Source organism: Nyctereutes procyonoides, unplaced genomic scaffold (assembly GCF_905146905.1).
Source record: "Nyctereutes procyonoides isolate TBG_1078 unplaced genomic scaffold, NYPRO_anot_genome, whole genome shotgun sequence".
Classification (NCBI taxonomy): domain Eukaryota; kingdom Metazoa; phylum Chordata; class Mammalia; order Carnivora; family Canidae; genus Nyctereutes; species Nyctereutes procyonoides.
In genome coordinates this window covers 8,510,937-8,536,451 of record NW_026575126.1, presented here as the reverse complement: position 1 = coordinate 8,536,451, position 25,515 = coordinate 8,510,937, and the positions used below count along the sequence as shown (strand labels likewise).

Sequence of the window (25,515 nt, the reverse complement as noted above, 5' to 3'; positions counted from 1 at the left end):
GCTTAATGAATTGTTGTCCTTAATAGGAAAAGCAGTGAAGAGGCACAAAAAGAGAGACGAAGGATATCAAATTTATTGAACATAATGGAACCAAGTCTCCTTCAGTTTTATATTTCTCGACAGTGGCTAAATAAATTTAAGACCTTTGCTGAACCTGGCCCTATTTCAAATAATGATTTTCTCTGTATTCATGGAGGTAAGAAATTTTGTAATAGAAAGTAGTGGTAGGGGTTTGCTGTTAAAAAATAACTTCCACATTAGGAAGAGCCCAGAGTTTTTCTCTTCCCCTTATTTCTCTTTTCTACAACAGTCTAACTAAATGTGTTTAATTTTATAGTTCCAGAAATTGGCTTTGTTTTGATTTATAGGCAGTCTGTAGCCTCTTCATAGAAAAGATATTCGTTGAGTACTTATTCCAAACCCTGTGCTAGGCCCCAAAAATACCAAAGATACTATTTCTGTTCTCTTAACTCTTAATTTCATAGTAAGACAGATATATACACAGCCAGTTATGGTACAGTGAGCACTTCTATAATGGATTATTTTTCTTGGCGGAGAGGCATTCAGCTGCCAACTATATCCACGATTCTTATCCGTTTGTCTAAATTAATAGGTGGCGCTTTCCCTAAGTAAGAAAATATACTTGGAATTTAACAAAAAAAAGCCTCATAGAGTTATTTGCTATATTTAACTTAAGCCTTTAGTGATCAGCTATGTTCATGTTTGTACACATGATAAATAACACCTCAGTGTAACACCTTGATTAAATTTCATGATTGAATACTCAGTATTCTTATAATGAACTATTTTTGTAGTGAAACCATATAAATAGTAGGAATATCCTGTAGTAGAGAAACCTAAACCTTGAAATGTTTCTGTATGTGAATTTCTCTGTTTGCCCACGTGAACTACTAAAATAAGGCTCTTCCAGTTCTGAATCTCCCCATGAACTTTTAATGGTATTTATCTTGACTGCCTTTTATTATTGGTAGGTATATAAGTGCCTTATTTCTTTTGCTAGCTCAAGCTCCATGAAGGAAAGATTCTCTTATTTTTCTTTGATTTCTCTCACTACATAGTCAAACTTTAGTAAAGATTTACATAAGTTATTTGAAGATCTTGGTTAGTTGATTTTTCTCTGTTTCAAGAAATATGTTCATTTTTAGTAATATAATCACCAGGGATGCCTGGGTGGCTCAGCGGTTGGGCAGCTGCCTTCAGCTCAGGCTGTGATCCTGGAGTCCCGGGATCGAGTCCCACATCGGGCTCTCTGCATGGAGCCTGCTTCTCCCTCTGCCTGTGTCTTTGCCTCTCTCTCCCTTTCTCTGTCTCTCAAGAATGAATACATAAAATCTTAAAAAAAAAAAAAGTAATCACCAGAAATGCTAATACTTAATTTTTAAGACTAATGATTTAAAAATGCCAGTGATTAATTAATTTAAAAATGAGTTGAACCTTTGAAAGTTGTATAAGGCAGTTTAAGACTGAGACACACCCATCTGAACTTTTTTAGGTGTTCCTCCACGAAAAGCTGGTTATATTGAAGATCTGGTTTTGATGCTGCCTCAGAACATTTGGGATAACCTATATAGCAGGTTTGTTTTTTTAAATTAGACAATGTGGTATTGTGAAAATCAGTTGGTGAAACTTGTTAAAAAGGAATTGTATCATTTTATGTATGTTCCTTGTGCTTTATGTTGCTTATGTAGAAAATCCTGTTTTCCATCGTGAAATTTGAAGAGGAAGACTTTGTAGTTATTAATGTGGCTCTAGTCTAGATAATGTAATTCTAATTTTTATGTTTCAGTTATCTGTATCTGGAAAAGCATATGGTGATATTTAACTCTGAAATTTTATAGTTTTAAATTTTATTTTAAAACATTTCATTTATAATCTCATTTATAATTACTCTGTTTTCTTAGTTAAATATTGAAAATAATTCATTTCATGAATTCTTGAGAGGCCAGGGAAAGCCTCTTTCTGATTAAAACTTATAATGACTATGGCTCCACTGAACTAAGATTTATATGTTGTAGTGTACTTTTTGAAAGCCACTTCCTTTACTTTGTGTTGTTGCCTCTAACATATTTAGTAGCAGAAATAGCTGTAAGGGAAAGTTGAAATATAAAGCAAGTTAGTCAATAAATTGAGTCAATTGAGTCTGATAAACATAAAATCAAGTTATAATCCTGCGATTTTTTTACATTAGTTTAATTATGACAGATTTTTTTGTGGGGATTTATTATTTACTAGCTATTTGGCTATTGACTATAAGTTGGAGACAAATTTCCTAGAACATCAGCTTTCTTCAACATTATCATAATTATTAAATTCTTCATGCTTTAGGTATGGAGGAGGACCAGCTGTCAACCATCTGTACATTTGTCACACTTGCCAAATTGAGGCGGAGAAAATTGAAAAAAGAAGAAAAACTGAATTGGAAATTTTTATTCGGGTAAAAGTGATGCTTTTCAAATTGTAAATATGATCTAGGATAAAGAACTTACAATTAGCAGAACTATTATTATGTTAACTCTATTAAGGAACTGGTTAGATGAAAGAGTTGTAATAGATTTAAGTGTTCTGGACCTGTTATAACAGGTCACAAATTCTAGTGAGTTAAGTTCTCCTTTTGTAGGGTTTTATTTTCATGGTTGGTAATAAATTTTGTTTTATGGATTGGCACTGGCAAGAAATCTCCTATTGAAATGGTAAAGTATAGGTTTCCTTTAGTTAGTGTTTTTCTTAAAGCATCTACCCAGACTGCATTCTGTACGTCCATCTTTTTGTGAAATATAATACTGTTTTGTGAGACTGTCTATACTTACAAATATACTCCTCAAAATGAGTATCTTGCATTCCTTGATTGCAAGCAATAGGCTGAAAGTGGTCACACAGTCAATAGGAAGAGCTAATAAACAACTAGGCTTTTCTTGTTTCTTTGCTGTTTTTTTGTTGTTTTTTCTTTTTCTTTTCTTTTTCTTTTTTTTTTAAGAAATAAATCTATTTGATCTTTTTCAGGAAGGGTAAACTATATCTCTGCAGTTATCACATTAGTTACCAATACAACAGAATTAGCCTTTGACAGCTTTAAAATACATCAGATTATCTACTTTTTGAAGAGGATCAACATGCAAGTAAATTAAAAATCATTTAAATGTGGGGGAGTAGGAGATACAGGGTCTGGTTATGGAATGAGTAAGTCGCAAGAATGAGAGGCACAGCATAAGGAATATAGACAATGATCCTGTAATAGTGATGGATCAAGACAGATGGCAGCCACACTTGAGGTGAACACAGAATGATGTATAAATTCACAGAATTACTGTGTCCTACACTTGAAGCTATGATATAATATTGTGTGCCAATTCTACTCAGAATCATTTAAATGTGTATATGTTGACCAAATGACCATCCATATATACAAATTCGTGGTTTTTCTTTGGGCTCAGAACTATTTGACGGTGTTAGGCTTTGATGTGTTTTTTTTTTTTAATATTTTATTTATTTATTCATGAGAGACACACACAGAGAGAGGCAGAGACACAGGCATAGGGAGAAGCAGGCTTCATGCAGGGAGCCTGATGTGGGCCTCGATCCTGGGTCTCCAGGATCATGCCCTGGGCTGAAGTCGGCGCTAAACCGCTGAGCCACCTGGGCTGCCCAGGGCTCTGAAGAATTAAAACTTTACAGTGGTTGAGAAAAAAGAAACATTTAGGTATGCACTAATGAAATGCACTAATTCACAAAGGCAAAAGTGAAGTAATCCATAGATAATGAGTAAGATGAGGAACAGTCATAGTATTACTGATTAATTATAGTAAATCACCAGTCTAGGTTATTATTTTATGTACATTGCTAAACAACCAGGCTTTATGGAGAAGGGACTAATACATTTCCATTTATCTAGGTAGCAAGAAGTCAGTCTCTTCAAAGTGCTGTTGTCAGTAGTATAGCTCCAACTATATATATTTATGACCCAAATTTCCATTAGAGAATCCTAGTAGAGTTTGGATCTCCTTAGAGGCATATGCATTGATAATCCTATTAAGACTATATTGGTGGAGGGGTGGTAATTTTATAAGAGAAAATTGAGGTTCTTTCAGTAAAAGAGGGGAAGAAGTTGTTAAATGGACAAGAGATGAACAGTATGTTCCATGTTATGGCTGCAGCACACATTCACCCATATACACATATACCTGCTTCTCTTCATGGATTTAGGATTTGTGTTGTATGTCCTGTTGCCTAAAGTAAAGGAATTTTCATACACATGGGAAGATAGTATGGGTATCAATTTGTTTATTGTGCTTGGGCCTCATTTGTTTCTTAAACCTGAGGAGGCAAATTTTAGTTGAATGTTTAAAATAGTTCATTCCATGAATGCTTAAATAAATGGCTAATGACTATATCCATTAAGGTTTGGGGAACAGAAGCCATTCTGAGTATTTTGAGGATAATAGGAATATAGGCAAAGAAAGAGTTAAACAACTACTGAAAAGACTGGGCAGTGAAGGTCAAGAAAACCACTACTGACTCAGGAGATCTGGGAGTGAGATAAGGCTGCCATGCTGGAGGTGGGAGTGGGGGTTGGAGGAGAGGGGTCTCAGAGCCCAGATGGTTTAAGGAAACCTTCTTAATGTGGCGTGGGCCCAGGCAAGGGTGTTGGAGCCCAGGTAAGATGAGAATGGATACCCATGTTGGGTGGGGATTAGGGAATGGTGGGTAGTAGAATTGAAGGATTGGTCCCTTATGTAGAATTCATCAGATAATGCGTGCATTGTCAGTTAAGAGTTACAGAAAGGGAGAAAACTAAAATGGATTGTGCTATTAGTATTCAATTAGACTTGTAGTTCCCTTTGTGAACTTGCGGTGATACACACATATACATACGTACAAATGTGTGTATATATATACATATAGAAACAAATGATGTACATATGTTAATTCCCTAAGTTTGTTATTAAAAGGGCCTGGGAGCAATGGTAATTCCAGTAGGATTAAACATACCTAGCTCTCATCAGGTTGTGTGGTTTCTTAACATCTTTCTCCACTAAAGGGTACCAGTACCAACCTTCCTTGGAGAAATGGCTGGTTCATATCAGTGTTAATTTCCAGATTTTTGTCACTTGTGTTAGTCCTGTAGGAAAAGGTAATTGTATGTATGAAATATGCACCAAGATGTTTGGAGGAAAGGAACAAGTTTAGCACCTTACTGTCAATGGTCTAAGGAAAGAAAATTTATTTGTGTTACATTGGAGTTTTCCTGTAAGTTTGAGATCGTTTCAAAGTTAAAAAATTAAAAATTTCACAAAACCTCTGGAAATGATCTCTACTACTAGCCACTGGTAAATCTCTGAGGAGAATATCTCTGAGGAGAATGCTCAGCAATCTAATAAACCAGGTAAGATGCTAATCAGGACCCTGGTGGGTCATTTTGAGGGTGCTCATAAGCTGTAAAATGTTGCTGTTAAAGATGTTAGCTGCTTTTGACACCAAGTGAAGGATTCTTGGGAATATGCTTGGAAGTGGTGGCAAAATCCTATTTATGCCATTTGTGGATGCCTCAGTCCTATCCAGAGCTGCCACCAGAGGAAAGAAAGAGTTTCTTTCTTTTGTGACTTCCATGTATTGCATATACCAGTGATAGTGCCTAACCTGGAGTACTACTGGCCCAGGATCCTGGAAAATGTAGGCTTTTCCTCTTCACAGAAGGGAGTGTAAGAATGAATGGAAGTGATGCATTACAGGCCATATAGTAAAGTCTGCCTCTTGTCAGCTCAGCATCCATACACACTGATACCTGTAAGCAACAGCAGTAGCAACAGTATGACATTTCTGTTCAACACTGTGCAACTGGCTCATGTACTGGTATGTGCTGGTTTTTCCTAAATTTGGGAGACCTGAAGTTCTGAGTCACTGCACTTTCAGATAGAAGTCATTCATCTTTAGTTCAGTCAATTCAGTCACAATCTCCCTTTTTTACTGTAATCTCAAGAATATTGGGACATCTGGGTGGCTCACTTGGTTAAGCATCTTCCTTCAGCTCAGGTCGTGATCTCATTCTGGGATCCAGCCTGCAGCGGGCTCCCTGCTCGGCAGGGAATCCGCTTCTCCCTCTCCCTCTGCCCCTCCCTCCTGCTCATGCTCTCTCTCTCTCAAATAATAAAATCTTTGGGGAAAAAAAATAATAAACTATAAGATTAACTACAACCAGGATACCTTATTATGAAATTATATCAAGTGCCAGTAAGAATGTGGAGGAACTGGAAAATGCCGGTGGGAATGCAAAATGTTACAAGCCAAATGACAGTTTGGCAGTTTCTCGTAGGTTAAATGAACACTTAGCACACGACTCAGCAATGTCAACCCTGAGTGTTTACTCCAGAGAAATGAAAACTTACATTTACAAAACCTGTACACAGGGGGCACCTGGCTGGCTCAGTAAGTAGAACATGTGACTCTTGATCTTGGGGTCATGAGTTCAACCCCCATGTTGGGCATAAAGCTTACTTTAAGAAAAAAAAGTAAATGAGAAAAAAACCTTACACACAGATGTTCATAGCAGTATTGCTTATAACTGATCAAAACTGGAAACAATTGAAATGTTATCAGCTGGCAAATAGATGAACAAAATATGATAGCTCTGTAATGGAAAAGTACTGGCAATAAAAAAGATGAGACTATTGATGCATGCAGCAACGTTGAACCTCAGAAACATTATGCCAAGTGAAAGAAGACAGATGTGAAGAGGCTATGTGATGTCAAATTCCATTTATGTGAAACATCTGAAAAATAGGAAACAATGAAGACAATGTAAATCAGTGGTTTCCTGGGGCTAAGAGCAAGAGATGGGACCACAGAAACTGTAGAGTGGTGCAGGGGAACAATCTGGGGTGTCAGAAGTATTCTAAGCTGGCTTGTGGTGGTAGTTGCAAGACTATAAATTTACCCCCCTCTCCCCCTTTAACAACAAAACAATGTGTTAATTATGAAGCTTAACACTGGAGTACGAATATAGGTGCCCTCGGTAGACCGGGACTTAGGTAGAGTTTCTGAAAAATTGAAAAAGTAGATAGGATCAGACTGAAGAAACAAACCAAAGGCCACAGGAAATGACCTCACAGGTTTCAAGCTTGAAAGTGGCAAATACCAATAATAGCCTCAGCATTCTGCCCTTTGCACTGAACAAGGCAGCAAGCGTAAAGGTTTCTGCTTGGATAGAGCAGTAAATATGGAGACTTAGGTCAGTTGAAGAAGGAATTATCTTAGCTCCTAATACAGAGAATTGTGATATCTTAAATTATGCTTTAAAATACATAAATTAATCCTCAGGGAAATACATAAGGATATTATACCATAAAAACAAAACAGAACTCCATAGATGGATTGATTGGAAAGCAACATAAATATTGTTGGAGCACAAATGAAAATGAAGTACATTTCCTAAAATGAAGCACAAAGAAAACAGATGGAAAGTTTTGAATATTGGGTAGACCTAGAATCCAGTGTTTTCCTAATAGGTATTTTAGAAGAGAATGGCAGGGGAGGGGAAGGGACACAACTTTTAGGAAACCGGTGTAGAGAAATTTCCCAGAGCTAGGGAAAAACGTATATCTTTAAATTGATGAGGGGGATTGTAGTTAACTAAATATTTAAAAAGCCCCACCTAGACACTTAGGAAATATCCTGATGTCAGAGATGAAGTCCAAAAAATGTCCAAACCTGATAATGCTATAAATTAAATGGATTCGTCTGGTAGGATCAGTCTGACATTACATTTCAAAAATCTCAGTTTTCTAGGGATAAGTTGTGCATCATGGAAAGTCCTAACTCTTAATTCTCTATTTTGAGACATACATGCTTTGATTTCTGTGTTAACCATCAAACAGCCACAGCATTTTTCATTGCCTTTGATTGTTCTACGGAAGCAACTACTGTATATCCCAGAAGTATCCTTGCCCTCAAATAACTTACATTTAATAAATAAATAATATATATTAAAAGGTAATGAGTTCTTTGGAAAAGGAAAGAAAAACAAAAGAGGGATGACGAGTACAGTGATAAAGAGAGGTATCAGGTGCATTTTTAAATAGGGTGGTCAAGATAGGCCTTAGTGAGAAGGTGACATTTAAGTAAAGACTTGAAGGAGGCAAGGGAACTATTTAGATGTGTGAAAGGAAAGGATAGTCATGCAAAAGCTTTAAGAGGTAGGAAGGTAACTGCTTGGTTCTGGGAATAACAGGTCTGTATGACCGTGAGTGAATAAATGAGGAAAGTCTTAGAAGATGAAGTCAAATCATGGAGCCAGATCATGGAGGTACTTCTGTGCTATTATGAGGATCTTTGGTGACAACGGCAGGGTTTTATAAAATTTGATTATAAGAGAGACATGATCTGAACTTGGTTGTCTTTGTCCTCAAATAATATGTATTATAGGCATTTAGTTAGCCCCATAATGAAATATTTTTAGGAGTCTCTGTCTTTCCACATTAGTACAGTGAGGTAGATTTCAGATACCCTTCATTTTCGTTAGGCTCTTTTGCCTCCACCTTTCTTTCTGTATCAGTTTTTCTATCCTTTGGGCTTCTTTAATCGAAAGCACATCCTTTGGGCTTCTTTAATCTTTCTTTAAAAGAAACCACATTGGCTAACTTAAGCAAAAAAGAAATTTATCAAAAGGAAAAACTGAATAACCAGTTCTCCAGAATTTCAGGAACCACACTGGCCCTGGGTATGTAGCTAACAAAGTTGACATTGGAGTGACTTCATTCTCACCATTAGATCACTCCTGAATATTTCCATTTCTGGTAGAGTATTGCCTCGTTGAGTCACATACCCATTTCTTTAGGCCTTAGAAGAGGAAGTGGAACATCTTTAGGGGCCTTAGTCTCACCACATTAAGAATTTGTCCTGTACATATATGTATATTGCTGGTGAAACAACATGTACAAGATTATTCATTGCAGCATTGTGTTTGTGATAGCAACATGTCCACCAGTATCTTCAGTGAACAGAAGTAAAGGGTAGACAGTGGATATGGTATATTTAAATAAAATTTACACATTTGATTGTTAATAAGTACGTGGAGTATTTATTGTTTTGAAGACTTGCCTTGACCCATTTCGACTTATCCAGTGTCTTATTCTTCTTTTGTGTGTGCTTGTTTTGAGACATAACCTAGACTTACTTGTTCATTAATATGTATTACAGTGGTACTAAGAGAACTTAGCATCAGTGTACATCTCATTCTTTAGGAGGAATTGGCCTTTAGCAAATGCTAAAGTAGAATGGTTGTATTGTTCTGCTATAAGTTCTAGATATTAGGTGACTGATTTTTTTTCCTCCTTGTAGCTCAACAGAGCATTCCAAGAGGAGGATTCTCCAGCTACTTTTTATTGTATCAGTATGCAGTGGTTTAGAGAATGGGAAAGCTTTGTAAAGGGTAAAGATGGAGGTAAGTAGTTAACTGAAAAATGAAATTCTTTGCTGATTTTTTATTTGACAAATATTTTTTGAATATCTATATGCACTTGGGATTGTACCAGTGAAAAAAAGAGAAAAAGATCCCTGAGGGCAGGGCTTGTATTCTAGTTTGTTGTTTTAAACCTATTTCATGACTTACAGCATATTCATAGCAGGACTAAAGGAACTGAACAAAATTAGTCTGTAATTTTAATATTGAAAAGTAAAAAGAAATCTACCCAACAGTAAGATTGGTACATAATGGTTTAATTGTTACTGTGACATACTATGTGGACTTTAAAAATAATTTTTGTGACAGTGTGTAATAATTACAGAGATGTTGATATGTTGAAAAAGTTTGCAATACTGCATTCATAGTTTCAATATTTTATGTTTAAAAAAATGGGAAACATATGCAAAAGAAAAAGACCACAAAGATACTGAAACTGCTTATCTTTCTGTAATGGGATGACAATATTTTTTTCTTTCTTATGCCTTTTTTTTTACAGCTTTTTTTTTTTTTTTTACAGCTTTTGATAATGAACATGCACTGTACTTTTGTATTCAAGGGGAAGCAGGTTTTTTTTTTCTTAAAAAAAGGGATGTATTTTAACATTTCATTTTATGCTTTATTGTCTTCAGTTTAATGACAATTGGAAATAAATGAACAATTACATAATTTCTTTTTTAAATTACAAAAGAATTGTTCTTTTATAACATTAAAAGTGCATCTTAACCTGTGATCTTTAAATGGATAATTAAGAGTGAAAATTTGGATGGTAGTGAGAGCCTTTCTCCCTTCTTTCTTGGTTCTGTTTTGGGGGGAACTAAGACCCAAAAAGAAAGACACTCAGAAGATAGTTAAAAATTGACTATAATAATCTGACAAAAAAAATCAATTTGATTATATTGTTACATCCCTCAATTATTTTAGGCACAGAAATACATTTCTTTGGTGCATTTCTTTGAAAAGTATGCATTTTAGTCATTTGTTTTTCCTTTTGACTTAGATCCTCCAGGTCCTATTGATAACACTAAAATTGCAGTCACTAAATGTGGCAGTGTGATGCTCAGGCAAGGTAAGTTGACTGATATTTAAGCCATTTGACCCTGTTAATAATATATCTTTATTAGCCATCATTGCTAGTTTTTTACCCAGCTCAGTGGTAAAATTCATACATGAAGTCGGACAAATAGTCGAAAAGCTGCCAGTGTTTGTTATCTGAGGAGAGGTTTTAAAGCTGTTGATAGGAGCTAGGAAAAAGTACTTCTTCAGAGACACTATAATGTTGCATAATGTTGCATTATAACTATATGGGCTGTTAGTTTGGAAATACATGTTCCCAAAGTTCTCGGTTATCCCTGGAGGATTCATGCTGGGGCAGAGGCTATATAATGAAGGTTTTGCAATATGAATATGTAGGTTTGTAAATATTATTCTTTCTATTTGCACTTAATTCTAGGAGCAGATTCTGGTCAGATTTCTGAAGAAACATGGAATTTTCTACAGTCTATATATGGTGGAGGACCTGAAGTTATCTTTCGACCTCCAGTTGTTCACGTTGACCCTGATACACTACAATCAGAAGAAAAAATTGAAGTAGAAACTCGGTCTTTGTAATTTTGGGGGTGTAGAGAGTTCTAATGAGAAATAATTTTCATTTCCTCTCATATACACATGCAAAAACATTCCTAAAAGCATGTTTATTTTCTTGATTTTTAATATTTTATTCCTTACTGGGCATTATGGAAGAATGTGTTAAAATGTGTCATATACTACAGGTTGGTATATTTAATGCTAGATAACTTACCATAAAGTCTTTCAGTGTAATATTTTTGAAAGAGAAGGGATAATAGTGATCATTTGGTAATCAGTAGGTTATCTTTGATCTTTATACTACATGCACATCCATAATCTCCTTTGTAGTTTTGTAAATACTTTTGCTTTGGAAACTTTTTCATTACCTTAAAACACCATAACTGTGACCAATCTTTTCAGTTCTCCAAAAACCTAATTTAATTGTATAGTTTTGACATGGCTTCATATAATAAAGAGCCTATTTTAAATTGAGAGTTGTAGTCAGAAAAATGTTAATTTCCTAAAGCTCAGGAAATATTAGGGTGTCACTTCTTTTGCACTGCAGCATATAAACTAGCATATTAATATTTACAATATGTCTTTTTGAATGTATCAAGGATGTATTTAGTTTGAGTGGAATTTGTGTCAGCAGATATCCGTAACTTATTGCCTCTTATACTGTAAAATGTTAAACTTTAATTCCTATAATCCTGGATAGTATTCATTAATATCAGTAAAAAACTTAGAGTTAGTTTTAGGGCACTTTTTATTTTGAGAGCATGAAGTATGGAATGTGTTGATGAGATTGTTGATAAAGCTGAAGCCACTTGCAAAATGATTTTTTTAATGAAATGCATAAAGTCTTTTTGGATAATATAGTATGCACCGCTATTTGCTTGATTATGTGATGTCAAAAGTTTAACTATATTTCAAGTACAAAAACAAACTGGATTACTTTGAGGATGTTCACTAGCATTCACAATGGGTTTGTTTTGGTGTGGGGCAACTGCCACTAGCTAAAACAGTGTTGTTAATAGTAATTCAATAAAAATGATTTTAAATGTATAACTTAGATGTTGAATTTATTTGATGGATATTAAGAGCTAAAGTTATAAAGTCTGTTAATATTATAATATCTTCCTGTTATTTCTTAATTAGAGGCATGCAAAATAAGTTACTTGGCATAGTATTTCAAGTTTTGATGTTTAATGAAATGATGAGCTTAATCAGCCATTAAGATGTGTTTCAATTTTTTTAAAAAATATATATATAGTTTTTAGTTTTCTTCTGCCTCAGAATTACAGTATGATCCTCTTCATGGATTGAGTGATATTCCTGATCTATTTCTGAATCACCAGCGTTTACTGTAATTTTGGCATTAGGAGATATTCAAAAAAGGTTTGTTTTTAATACTCCTTGCCATTTATTGGATATTTATGATGTTTCAGTCACCCTACTAAAGTGCTTTACTTATATTTAATCCTTATTACAACCTTATGTTAGGCCAAGTGGCTTGCCCCAAATCACACAGCAAAGAAATAGCAACTAGAGTCAATGTAACTTCATCCCAGCGCTATTAATTAATCACCATTATATAATGTCTCCCAATGAATTCTTTTGAAACAGATTATAGGATTAGTCATATTTGGTAGCAGCATTACTATTAGAACAAACTTTGGAATATTATGTCTGGTTAACTGGATCAGAAAGAGGCAATTTCCCTGTATTTTGAAGCTATTCCCCTCTCTGAGAAGTTTGAGTATACTTGTTACCATTTTGAAGGGTTGCAGGTGAGGGGGATTAGGTAAAAAACTATTTCTTTAGGGGAAAAAAACTCAGGCTATTCAAGACTATTTTAATAACACAACTACTACTAATCACTAATGCTGAATTCTTAGCAAATGTTAGGCACTAGGCTAAACATATTTATAGATTCAAATGCCCAAACACACAAAACTAAGGGTCACAATTCAAACTCAGATGTGTCTGATTCCAAAATCTGTGCTTCTCTCAGAAGTCACAAGTAAATTTCCAATTAGAAAATCCAATTACTGGGCAGCCCAGGTGGCTCAGCGGTTTAGCACTGCCTTCAGCCCAGGGCCTGGTCCTGGTCCTGGAGACCTGGGATTGAGTCCTATGTCGGGCTCCCTGTGTGGAGCCTACTTCTCCCTTTGCCTGTGTCTCTGCCTCTCTCTCTCTCTGTGTCTCTTATGAATAAATGAATAAAATCTTTAAAAAATCCAATTACTGTTTCTCAGTGACTGCTGTACCAGAAACTTCCCTCTTTATTTTTTTTTTAAGATTTTATTTATTTATTCATGAGAGAGAAAGGCACAGACAGGCAGAAGCAGGCTCCATGCAGGGAGCCTGAGGTGAGAATCCATCCCGGGTCTCCAGGATCACACCCTGGGCTGAAGGCAGCGCTAAACCGCTGAGCCACCAGGGCTGCCCAAAACTTCCCTCCTTAAACTTGTATGGTACTATTTTATCCATTTTTTTCCTCTGCATATCTGCTTGTTTAGGGAGTTCATTCACTCCCTTGCTTCTAGATACCACTTTATTTTAAAAGTAATCTTTAGATACAATGTGGGGCTCGAACTTAAAACCCCAAGATCAAAAGTCACATGCTCCACTGACTGAGCCAGCCAGGTGCCCCTCAGTTGTCACTTTTTTTTTTTTTTAAAGATTTTACTTATTTATTTGAGAAGGAGAAAGCAAGGGATCCCTGAACCCTGGGATCATGACCTGAGTGGAAGGCAGATGCTTAACCGACTGAGCCACCCAAGTGCCCCTAGCTGTCATTTCTGTAAAAATGATTCTCAAGTTTGTTCCACTACTTAGTAATATCTCTTCTAAACTCTAGTCCCACATTAAGGAGAGCACTTTGATGTAATGAGCACTGGGTATTATATAATACTGATGAATCACTGCTCTCTACCTCTGAAACTAATACATTATATGTTAATTAATTGAATTTAAATTAAACCCAAAACCCTCTAGTCCCAAATTTCTAACTCCATGCCAAATATATCTGCTCATATGTCAGTCACCTGAAACTCAATAATTTGGAAGAGCAGTATAGCTATTAATCCAGAGCCCAGTGTATTGGTAACTTTTGCTGCAATAATGCTATGTAACAGCCACAAACACTCAGTGGTATACAAAAACATTTATTTTCCAAGTTTGTGGAGTTCAGCTACTCAGGCCTTGGGTGATCTTGGCTGAGCTCATTCATGTATTTGCAGTCAGTTGGGAGTTGGCTAGGCAGGTCTTGTGACTTTGGCTGAGCTCACTCATTTGAGTGATCAAATGTATTTGACTGACTTTTGGCTGAGCCACAACATTTATCTCCATCAATCATTGTTGGGCTGTTTCTTGTGTCCTTCACCAGGCTAACCCAGGCATGTTCTCTTGGTCATGGCAGAGGAACAAGTTGTTTTCAAGCCTCTGTGTCCTATCTACTAATATCTCATTGGCCAAACCAAGTTATATGGTGCAACCTAGAAACAAGGGAGGCTGGAATAAAATCTACTTTTTAAAAAACAAATTTGTTTATTCATGAGAGAGAGAGAGGCAGAGACACGGGCAGAGGGAGAAGCAGGCTCCTCGCAGGGAGCCCGATGCGGGGCTTGATCCCTGAACTCACACCCTGAGCCAAGGCCGATGCTCAACCGCTGAGCCACTCAGGCATCCCTAAAATCTACTTTTAGTGAGAGGAACTGCAAAGTCACTTGGCAAAAGGTGTGGATGCAGAGAGATATGAACAATTAAAGCTACTAATGCAGTCAATCTACTGTAGTTAAGTTGCTCACGTTTGAATACCGCTCTGCCACTTACTCGCTGTATAACCTTGACAAGTTCCCTGACCTTGGTCTCCTCCTCTGCAAAATGAGTTATCTGCCTTCTTTGGTTGTTGTGAAACAAAATGCTTTAAAACATACAAAGTACACAGTAAATGTCCCTCCCCAATTTTGGGGGCACGTAGTATGCCTGACAGCACAGTCCACAGGGCTTTTTACCTGTCACCAATGGCAGAAAGTCCAGGATCCCAGTCCACCCCCCTACGTGGCTTTAATTGCTAAGTGGATAATGACTTCAGTAACTCATGCTTGAAGTGTGTACATTTGGCAAAATTATGAAGGCATAATTTGGATAGCAACTATTTAGGTGTAGATTTATCAGATAGGTCCTTTGGGTTTAAGTTTGTTCAATTTTCTTTCTCCGCTATGTGGACTGCTGCCGTGGGACCTGTGGACAATGAAGGGGGGACTGTTCATGAATATAGCAGCACGTGTAGTTCTCTAGCAGTAGTTCTGATGCTACTCAGGTTGAAGGCTATCTTTTGTAGGATAACAAAGCCCCCAAAACTTGCTTAAAACAAGGGTATATTATTTTTCGCGACTCTGTGGGTTGTCTGGAGTCTCTCATTGAGTTGGCAGATATGCTGCTGGACAGTCCCAAAGGTTCCGAACATAACTGGGGCCTCGGTGCTGACTGTTGGCTGAGCCACAACATTTATCTCCATCAAGGCCTCTCTATAGGGATCCCTGGGTGGCGCAGCGGTTTGGCGCCTGCCTTTGGCCCAGGGCACAATCCTGGAGACCCGGGATCGAATCCCACATCGGGCTCCCAGTGCATGGAGCCTGCTTCTCCCTCTGCCTGTGTCTCTGCCTCTCTCTCTCTCTCTGTGACTATCATAAAAAAATAAAATAAAAATTTATTTAAAAAAAAAAAAAGGCCTCTCTATAGGACCTTGTCCTTGAGGACCTCTGCATGTGGCTTCTCCATAGGATAGCCGGATTTTCCTTGATGAGACTTTAACCTACTTTCCTTGATCCACTATTTGATGGCAGTGGATTCCAAAAGGGCGAAAGAAAATGCTGCAGGCTTCTAAAAGGTTAGGACTGGAACGGACATTCCAGTGTCATTTCTGCTATCTCTGTTGGGAGAGAACTATGTGAGGGCCTGAATACCAGGAGGCAGTTTATTGGGAGACACCAATATAACCATCTAATACATTTGATCAGCCTGGTAAAGCAAGGGGAAGGAAGCAGGAGCGGGTCACACAGTATTTGGTTGTTTCACTTTTAATGATACAAGGATTGAGCTGGGTTCAGATGGTTCCATTATAAACTTCTTCCATTATAAAGTTACCGATCAATTTTTCCACTAGTAGTTTTATCTACTGATGAGTACTATACCTCAATCCATGGTTTCATTACAAGTTGCAAAATGACGATTTTCTCATTCTTGGATTCCTTCTGAGGGACTTTCCCCAAAATCTTCAACCTGTAAACGAATCGTAGAAAAAGGAAGGAAAGTGGTTCAGGATCTGTGATGTAACGAATGTTGAAACCAGTAAAAACTTGGTGCTCCTGGGGTTAGTTGGGATCCCATACTATCTATGGACTGTATCATCGATGGAGGATAAATGGAGGATCATCTGAAGACTTCATTCATTCATCATCCTTTTAAATATTTTCAAATCTTTCCTTGTGCTAAATAAAGAGTTTCATCCTGGGCTATGCTGCTTACCTCTTCCAAGTTTATAGAATAGCCTTCAGTCTAGGTGGAGAGATGTTGTCATAAAGAGCCCCACAAAATTAGTTGTTGGATTTACTATAAAGATGCTGTTGAAGATACAGTTCACTATATGACACAGTATTGTTTTTGAGAAATTGTGGGACAAATTTATCTTTGGTCTTAGTACTGGGAATAGTGCTCCTGAGCAATGGGTTTATTATCCTAGGGATACTGAGACTATCATAATTGATCTTGTTTTTCCTTGTTATAACGTCTACCAGAATTAAAGCAAGTGCTCAAGACCCTAGAATATGTATTTTTGTGCATTATTCTTCTGTTTTCTCGTTGCCCAAATTTTCCCATTTTAATTATTTTAAATTTTATTTTGCTTATTGCATTAGTTTTTTTTGTAAGCCACATAAGTGTTTTTAGAAATAAGGTATAATTTTTAAAAATATGCCGAATATATTGGTCTTTTGGGTGGTGTACAACATCTTCCCCAATAGACAGTAAGCATCAAAAGGATTTGTCTTGTTCACTCCCAGTGCTTACCAGTGTGTGGCCCAAAATAGGTGGTTGGTAAGTTTCTCTAATAAATTAATGTTGACGACTCTTTTTCAAATTACCTCCTCCCGGTTTGGGGGGGACCATTCTATCCCAGTTTTTCTTTAACTCTTCTGATCCCTTGTTTCTCTTCTATAGTTGTCTCTCTTTTTTTTCAGTGCTTCCGAATACTTGAATTTCTCTAGATTTTGTTCTACATTTTCGATTCTTCTCACTCTTTGTGCTCTCCCTGGATAACCTCATCTAAACCAAGGTTCCAGTTACTATTTGTAGGTTAAAGTCTCACAAATCTATACTTCCAGTTCTGACCTATGGCTTGCATCCCAGACACATAAATTCTGCTGACTCCTGGGCCTTCATTTGGCTGTATGAGTTACTCCAAATTCAGCATTCCACTGTCCCTAATGGCAGACATCATTTCCTCCCCTAAACCTGCTCCTACTTCATAGTATTTCCTATGGGCCTCAATGACGTTGCCATCTCCCTAGTCACACAACCCAGGAATCCTAGGCTTGCTTTTTAACATACCAACACATTCAATCGGCTACCCAAATCTTGGGAGATTTAGCCCCCAAATATCTAGATACATATTTGAATATAAGGGCATTCATCAAACCAGTCATTTATGATAGCATAAAAGTAGGATAGCTTGAATACCCCCAAAGAGAAAAATGGTTAAATAAATTACATAATCATCTCTTGGGGTATCTGAACAATATGACATGGAAAACACGATCTAACGAAAGCAATTAGGATACATTATTTCATATCAGACTTTATATATATATATATATATCCGTAGAAAAAGCAGCTTATATTTGGTGGTAGTAGTAGTATTGGTAGTAAACAAGTACTGGTAGGTTCCATTTTCATAAGGGCCTTTGCATCATCTCTCCTCTGTGTACTGTTTTTCCTACCCTCTGTCTGCCTAATTCCTAATGTACATTCTTACTTTAGGTCTCATTCAGCCTAAATGTTACTTCTTCAGGAAGTCTTCCCTTTTTCTTCTATCTAAAGACCTTAGAACATGTACTTTGGGGTATATGGACATATTCTCATAGTGACCTGTACTTTTCATTCATGCTGCTTACCAGTTTGAACTTATGTACAGTAGTTGTGTGATTATTTCTCGAATGTCAACCTCTCTCCCTAGACTATACGATCTGTAAGAGTAGAGTCTATGCTTGCTTTGTTTAGTACTGTATCTCCAGCACCTTGTATGGCTCCTAGCATGTTTATTAAAAAAGAAAAGAAAAAGAATGAACTACATCAATGGTTTTCTAAGCATGTTTTGAGGCAGTGCCCTTAAAGGCCACAATGAAGTGGTCTTTCTCCCTTACCTCTTCAGTGCGTGTTCCAATGACCCCAAAACCCAGGCTCTTGGGGCTACTTGTAGTTTCCCTCTCACATCCCTTTGCAATCTCATTCACACAGTTCCCTCAGTTGACAATAGTCTTTTTTTCTCTGCTTTGCAAACTCATGCTGTAACTCGAATGCCAACCCTTGTAAAAAGCCTTTCCCAAACCTCCTCTGTTCCCACAATATTTATATCTCTACATAGAACCCCTGCAGTTCAAATTTGGGCAAATTACATAACCTCTCTAAGCCTATTTTCTCATCAGGAAAATGTGAAGAAAGTCACAGGTTGGGCTCTCCAGGAAGCACTTGCATGATTAGTGTGCAGATTAATTAGGAAATACTCTTAGGATCATCATTTATGAGGTTAGGGAAGAACAGGGCAGAGGAAGAAGTCAGGCTGCAATGTAGTCTTAATGGGATGCATCAGCTGATGCAAGTTGTTCTGTAGCTAGGATGATGCACCAGAAGTGTCCCAAGTTGAGGTGAGAGGGCTAGTCCTCCTGACAATCCTGATACCACGAGTGGCCCTACACTGACTGATCAGTGGTTGGATGTAGCCTCCTCGGGAAAAGGTGTGACACTGACCACCACCAGGAGGCTTGACAGCTCATGGCTGTCTGTGGGCAACATTCCTGGCTGCTGGGATGGTAAGTCCTTCATTTCTGAAGGTTATCTGGCAAGTACCTTTTGGTGCCCAGCATTAATACTATCTCAGGATTGTTGGAAGATTTAAAATAGGAGAAGTGGTAAAAAGTACATAGCATATTGCCTGCCACATAGAACTCCAGAAGAGATGACTGTCGGGGTTATTACACATAGAACGTGGCTCTGTGAGTGCCTTGTAAGAGCAAGATAGGGAAACCTTATTTATTTCTGTGACTCTAGTCCTAGAACAGGGCCTGGAGCCTATCCGTGAAGGCTTGTTGATGTGTTAATATCAACACAACAATATACCTGTCACATTTTGTCTAGAAGCAGATGTTATTTCGAGTTGAACTCTCACCTAAAACAAAAAGGTCAATGCAAACGTCTAATAACACGAAAAAGAAAAGGAGGCACACATATACCCATTCGCCAAAAATAAATAAATAAATAATAAATAAATAAATAAATAAATGAATGAATGAATAAATAAATGATAATCCAAAGACAAGGAAACAAAAGCAGTGAAGCAGAAGAGCTCCAGTTGAGATGGCTTCTATCAGTGGATACTGTATTTTCGGAAGATAATTTCCTAGATAATTTTCTAATTTTGGGCAGGGAAGGAGATGTAGCGCACCTTTCCCACCGCCCATAAATGGGGAGACTGTCAATGTAACCGCCATCCCAGAGGAGGTACCTATGTCCATCGGTGTTTATTGGGCTTTAATTCTCCAGCATGCCTAATATAGTTTGTTGACATGTTTGCTTTTTTTTTTTTTTTTTAAAGACTTTTTATTTATTTATGAGAGACGCAGCTAGGGGGAGAGGCAGAGACACAGGAGCGGGAGCAGCAGGCCCCACGCAGGGAGCCCGACGCGACGCGGGACTCGACCCCGGGCCTCCAGGATCCCACCTGGGGCCGAAGGCGGCGCTAAACCGCTGCGCCACGCGGGCTGCGGGCTGCCCTGTGGACGCGTTTTATTACTGACTTGATCTTCAAAAGTCCATCTATTAGAGTGATGTCTATACGGCAGCCGGGCTTACGCTCCACCCCACAACCGCGGTACCAGAAGTCGCCTGCTCCCCCGGCTCGGGCCAGCCACAAGCCCCTGCCGGCCTGTTTTGTCTCATTTCATTCAATATCTCATTTATTTATTCATGAGAGACCCACATGCAGCGAGACAGGCCGAGACCCAGGCCGAGACCCAGGCCGAGACCCAGGCCGAGGGGGGCGCCGGCTGCCCGCAGGGAGCCCGGCGCGGGCCTCGATCTCGATCCCGCACCCGGGTCCCCGGGGCCGCCCCGCCGGCCGGCGGTCGACACAGGACCCCTCAGTCCGCCCCGCGGGTGCCTGACACGGGCCCGGGGACGCAGCAACGAGCGGGAGTCACGGAGTCCCCGCGTGGACGGAGCTCCCGTTCGTGGCGGCACCGACAGGGCCAGCCCGGGGGGCACGACCGCTGGAGCCGGGGAGGGCGGGGCTGCGAGCGCGCCCTCCCGGGCACCGGGTCCGCGGAGCCGCAGCCCCGCGCCCTCCGGTCCGGCCCGAGCAGCGGCGACTAGGAGCCCGCGGGAGCCCGCAGGAGCCCGCAGGAGCCCGCAGGAGCCCGCAGAGCCGCAGGCAGACGCAGCAGCGCGCGGACCGGACGGAGCCCGGCCGCCGAGGGAGCAGCCGCAAGGACAGGGCGGGGGCTGGCGGGGGGGCGGCGGGGGGGGCAGCGGCCGGCCCCGCGCACCTGCGGGCGGGAGCGCCCCCGTCCCGGCCCCGCCGCCCCCGCCGCCGCGCTGCACGGGCCGCGGCCGCCAGCAGGCGGTGCAGTGAGCGCGGCCGCCCGCCGGCCCCAGCGCGGAGAGAGGAGGGGACCGGAAGGAGCCGCCGCGGCTGCGGGAAGTGGCAGGAGCGGGAGGCGGGGACCCACCTGGAAGCGCCGCGGCGCCGCGGCCGAGCTTCCTGCGGCGGCCCCCGAGCGACGGCCGTGGCGGCGGCGGCGGCGCCTCTGCGAGCGGCCCGCGGCGCCCGGCCCCGCGCGGAAGGTGAGCAGGCGCTCGGGGCACGTGGCGGCGGCGGCGGCTGCGGCGGCGGCGGCGGTGCGGGGCGGGGGGGCGGACGCGGGGAAGGGAGGGCGCAGGAGGACGGAGCCCCGGGCGCCCTCGGCTCCGGGACCCGGATCGGCCGCCGAGCGCCGGGAGGGGGTGGGCTGCGGCGGCGGCGGCGGCGGCGGCGGCGGCGGCAAGGCCCCCACGTGGGGCGGGGGTGCGCGCGCACGTGTGCGCGGGCGGTAGGGGGGCGGGGAGGGCTCTCGGGAGGACGACCGGCGCGCGCTCGGCTAGCGGCGGCCCACGTGACGCGCACGCCGGGGGCCGCGTGCACGTGACCGGCCGGGAGGCAGGTCGAGGCAGCGGCGTGTGGTCGCGTCTGTGTGGCCTAACCGTAGTCAGTGGAGGCGTTAGGGCTCCGCTACCGCTCTCCTCCCCTGCTCGGGGGTGTAAGGATGACACACAAAAGGCGGAAAAGGCTTTCTGGCACTTGCCCTGTTCTACCCGTTCTCCAGTCCGCTGACGAAGCCCTTTTCCAGGTTCCGAAATGCCGATTTCCTCGTCCCGCCATGTTGGTTCTAGAGGGAACTCGCGAGAGGCTAGTGGGTTTGTATCGCGAGATCTGTCGATTCTCGCGGGACCTCGTTGGCAGAGCAGTTGTCCTGGATGGCGAAGCCTTGGGTTCCGGGGGCCTGGGACCCGCAACTCTTTCTGCAAGGCAAGTTGTCAGGGAGGGGCCGGGGGCGAGTGCCTCTTGGTGCCGGGAGACGCGCTAGGGCAGCCCCCGGAGTCCTGAAGGGAGGACCGGGACCCCGGTGGGGGCAGCGCGGTCCTCCCCACCCCCCTGCGGGCGCTCCGCCACCTGCCGAAGCGTCTGCGCCCCCAGTCCCAGCCCCGGCCCCCCCCCCCCCGCCCCGCGCCCCGCGCGGTGGTGGTTCCGCCTCCGTCCCGCTCCCGGGAAGCCCGGGGCCGTTGTCGCGCGGTCGGGACGACTCCCTGGGATCCCGCGGCTCCCACTTTGAAACGTTCATGTCAGTTTTTCCCCTCTTGTTGCCATTTTTTGCAAAGAATTCCAGACCTGTTAGCCGTTCTGTCGCTTGCTGCCGCCGCAGCGCCTTTCTCCGCGGGCCCCTCCCCGACGCTTGAAAACTCCTCAGCAGCTTTGCCTTCTGGTTTTTTTGTTGTTGTTTGTTTGTTTGTTTGGGTTTTTCCCCCCCGCTCTCCGGGCATCGTTTGCTCCCGCTTCCTTGATCCCTGAGAACTTCCTCTTGACTCTTCCTCTGTATTTACGGTCACTTTTGACAGTATTTGGAAGGAGCCCTCCTGCCCCTGACAGCCCCTGACGTCAGAACTGACACCGTTCTTTTCTCCTCTTTCTGCGCGTGGCTGCTGACTCCTGATCCTCATCGATCGGGTCCTGATCGCGGCCCCGGTTAGGGGGGTTGCCATCCTTGATGCCCAGAGGCCGGGGGCTTGGGGTCGCGGGGTTTAGGGTGATCGTGGAATGTCTCAAGTCGGAATTTTGGTGGGAACCAAGCTTCTCTTCGTAAACTTCACCGAAAGTTTGCTCTTGGTTTTTCCTTTAAACGAGTTTGACATAAAATTAATTTTTCTCCAACCTTCAGTATCTTAACAAATGAATGTACAGTGTACCTTTTTTTTTTCTCCCCGTATTCTTGAGAAGTCTGGGGATTTATTCAGCGTTTGTCGTGGGGAGTTAATCACAAAACGAATCAGATAATTGGGTCGTTCACTCATTAATTTGTCTCCAACTACAAAAGTGTTTGTCTTCACACTACCACAAAGAAGTGTATATACAGAATAAAAAGCTCCCTGTCACCTGCCAAGTTGCCTTACTCCGTCTTAAATCTCTGTGACCATTCTTAGCAATAGCTGTGTATTATTCCATGTGTTTTGTGTGTGTGTGTGTGTTTTTTTTTTTTTAAGGAAGAGGAAGAAGCGGAGTGGTGTTTTAAGATAACGCTGTCACAACATTAGCAACCAGTAAAAAATTTTCTACCCAGCTAAATTTTCATTTAGTGATAATATGTGTATTGTCCTGACAAATATCTGCATATTTGCTTTTATTTAATTTATTATTGTTTTCATATTTGGTTTTTAAAAAATTTGCACACTTTTTTTTTTTTTTTTTTTTTTGGTGGTGCAGTTTTCTGAAAATATCTTGAGGGATAGCATTATTTCCATCTTAGAGATTCAGCGTGCTGGTGACTTTGCACCAAAATGAAATCCATGTAAAATAGGATTTAAAAAGAAATATGTTATCAGTTGAGCTTTATATTTTTATGTTTAGTATCCTGTGTTATATATTTGAGCTTCCTTGTATTGATGCTTATGTTTTGTGATAATTACATATCCTGAGTTCTCACCCAAATATGTGTGTAGGAGTTTTTCAGAAGTTTTGAAAGTTACCAGAATTGTTCTGACTGCAATGTAATGAGCTCAGAAGGAGAGTGGTAGGTAGATCAGTAGTTAATACAAACAAACGTACATACCCTCGGAAGTTGCTAAGCAGCTCTTTGTGATTGTTTTTTGTATTTTTTTCCCCAAAACTTACCAGCAGTATTATCAGTCCCATCAGAGTGACTCCACTCTTCTTGGACAGTGTGGTTTTCTCCTGTAACAGTTCAAGTAGGAAAGTTGAGAAATGAAAGTGAGTGTTGAGAAGGGTGTGATGTGGGAAAGAGGAGGAGACATGGGGCTTTGTAGTTGGATATGGAGATGGAATTGGAGAGGTTGCACAGAAAAGACAGGATGGTGGAAGTTTGACAGAGCCAGGTCTAGGCAGGTTCATGATGGTTGGAGGGCCAACTGAGTTGACCAGGATTTGGAATCTGTAATTTCAGGCAATTTTTTCCTCTTTAAAAGCTTTTTAAAAGTTTTTTAGTTAATCTCAGCAATTGGTTAATATCACTTGTCATAAAAAGTCAGCAGCTGAATTTAATTGAAATTTTGTGAATTCTTTAGGTAATGCTCTCTTGTTAAGTAATGTTGAGGACATTTTATTATTTTTAGAAGTTGGAAATTGTGAAAATGACAATGGACTCAAAGGTCACAGTTCTATAATGGCCTTTGCAAAGGTATCTACCAAGTTTTACTTGGTAGTTAGGCCTTAGGTAGTTTCCATGTGCATCTGATCCCTGTGATAGTAGTTTCTTGCAACTTTGTTTTATAGTCTGTTTTTGGTAGTGGATTTTGGGGATTACCAATTTTTTAGAGATTGGTACTTATCTTGAGGTGCTGGATGGAAATGTACTGAGAAAAATCTAAGAAGAGGCATGTATCTTACTTAACATGATTTGAGTTTGCTTGAGTAAAACTTAAATAACCAAGAAATTTTATTTTCCCTTTTCTCAATTATTAACTGTCATAAAAGTGATCTGTGAGAGCCGATGAACTTCAGTGATCAGAGGAAAATAACAGTGATAATTACAGTACTAATCTGTTCTCACTTGGATTTTTTCTTGGGGTCTGACACAAAGCTAATTTCCAGTCCTGTAATTTTGTAAAGTATATGATGTGATACTTACGTTACATGTTAGTGATATCAAGAATATAAATTTTGTTTCTCACCTTTTGAATCAGTGTCCAAGAGAGATTACACGAAATTACTTGACTTAAAATATCAGTGAAAATATGTTGCAGGTGCGTTTTAAAAAGATCTAATTTCATGTGAAAATTCAGTCTATTTAACTGCAAGGAATATTTGCTGGAAGACTTTTTGATTTTTAAAGTAGTATTTAATATAAATGTGGTATACATTGTGGTACAAATTTCTGTAGCTAATACTCTGATAACCACTGTAATTATACTTTAAAAACACTGATCAGTGTTTCCTAAAGTCTGTAAGTGTTGACTTATAACACCGTAGAAGTATAGACTTTGCTATTTTATTTTAACTTGTCTTTCTCACCTCTTTCTGTTTTTTTTTTCTTTTCAGCTGTTTTCATTTAGGTAGGTAATTTTTGTCTTGTCAGAGACAATTGAGTTCAGTAACTTTCCCTGAGGAGATTATCACACTATTCAGTTATTATTATTTATAATATTATTAGGAACTCCATTATAAGTTATATTTGGTAAGTCAACGGATATTTTTTGAGTGTAAATGATCTCAGCCATTTGAATCAGCAGGAAATCTGAGCCTTTACAATAACTGTAATCAAGTACCATAAGCCTATGCTCTTTCTTCAGAAACTCCCTAAGTGGAGTAAATACATTTTGCAGCCCCAACAGGGTTAGTTATCTGATTTTTTTTTTAGCTCACAGATGATAATCCACAGGATTGGCCATTGAAGTTAGGCACCCTGACGGCTGAAGTGTCATTTTTATTT

The 25,515-nt window shown here is 40.5% G+C and overlaps 2 protein-coding genes and 1 long non-coding RNA gene across 10 annotated transcripts in view; 2 read left to right on the top strand and 1 right to left on the bottom strand.

The window, feature by feature from the left end:
* The window catches only part of USP33 (ubiquitin specific peptidase 33), a 54,072-nt gene extending 41,870 nt beyond the window's left edge, over positions 1-12,202 (top strand). For all 5 annotated transcript variants that reach the window (XM_055340981.1, XM_055340980.1, XM_055340979.1 and 2 more), the window contains 6 exons: positions 27-196; positions 1,514-1,595; positions 2,347-2,455; positions 9,352-9,454; positions 10,473-10,541; positions 10,926-12,202. In XM_055340981.1, the coding sequence (XP_055196956.1) occupies positions 27-196; positions 1,514-1,595; positions 2,347-2,455; positions 9,352-9,454; positions 10,473-10,541; positions 10,926-11,083 (691 nt within the window). In that variant the 3' untranslated portion in view covers positions 11,084-12,202. The remainder of the gene's footprint in view (positions 1-26; positions 197-1,513; positions 1,596-2,346; positions 2,456-9,351; positions 9,455-10,472; positions 10,542-10,925) is intronic.
* LOC129520059 (uncharacterized) overlaps positions 1-21,141 on the bottom strand; it is a 43,423-nt gene extending 22,282 nt beyond the window's left edge. Inside the window, exons 1-2 of the long non-coding RNA XR_008666470.1 lie at positions 21,049-21,141; positions 16,243-16,330 (exon numbers count right to left, since the gene is read on the bottom strand). This is a non-coding gene — a long non-coding RNA (uncharacterized LOC129520059). The remainder of the gene's footprint in view (positions 1-16,242; positions 16,331-21,048) is intronic.
* The window catches only part of ZZZ3 (zinc finger ZZ-type containing 3), a 103,287-nt gene continuing 98,857 nt past the window's right edge, over positions 21,086-25,515 (top strand). For 3 of the 4 annotated variants that reach the window (XM_055340985.1, XM_055340983.1, XM_055340984.1), the window contains exon 1: positions 21,086-21,163. Coding sequence is in view for 1 of the 4 variants with exons in the window: in XM_055340986.1 (XP_055196961.1) it covers positions 21,622-21,884 (263 nt within the window). In the remaining 3 variants the exon portion in view is untranslated. Of the gene's footprint in view, positions 21,164-21,548; positions 21,885-25,515 lie in introns of those variants that run through there. The other variant, XM_055340986.1, reaches the window with a different exon arrangement.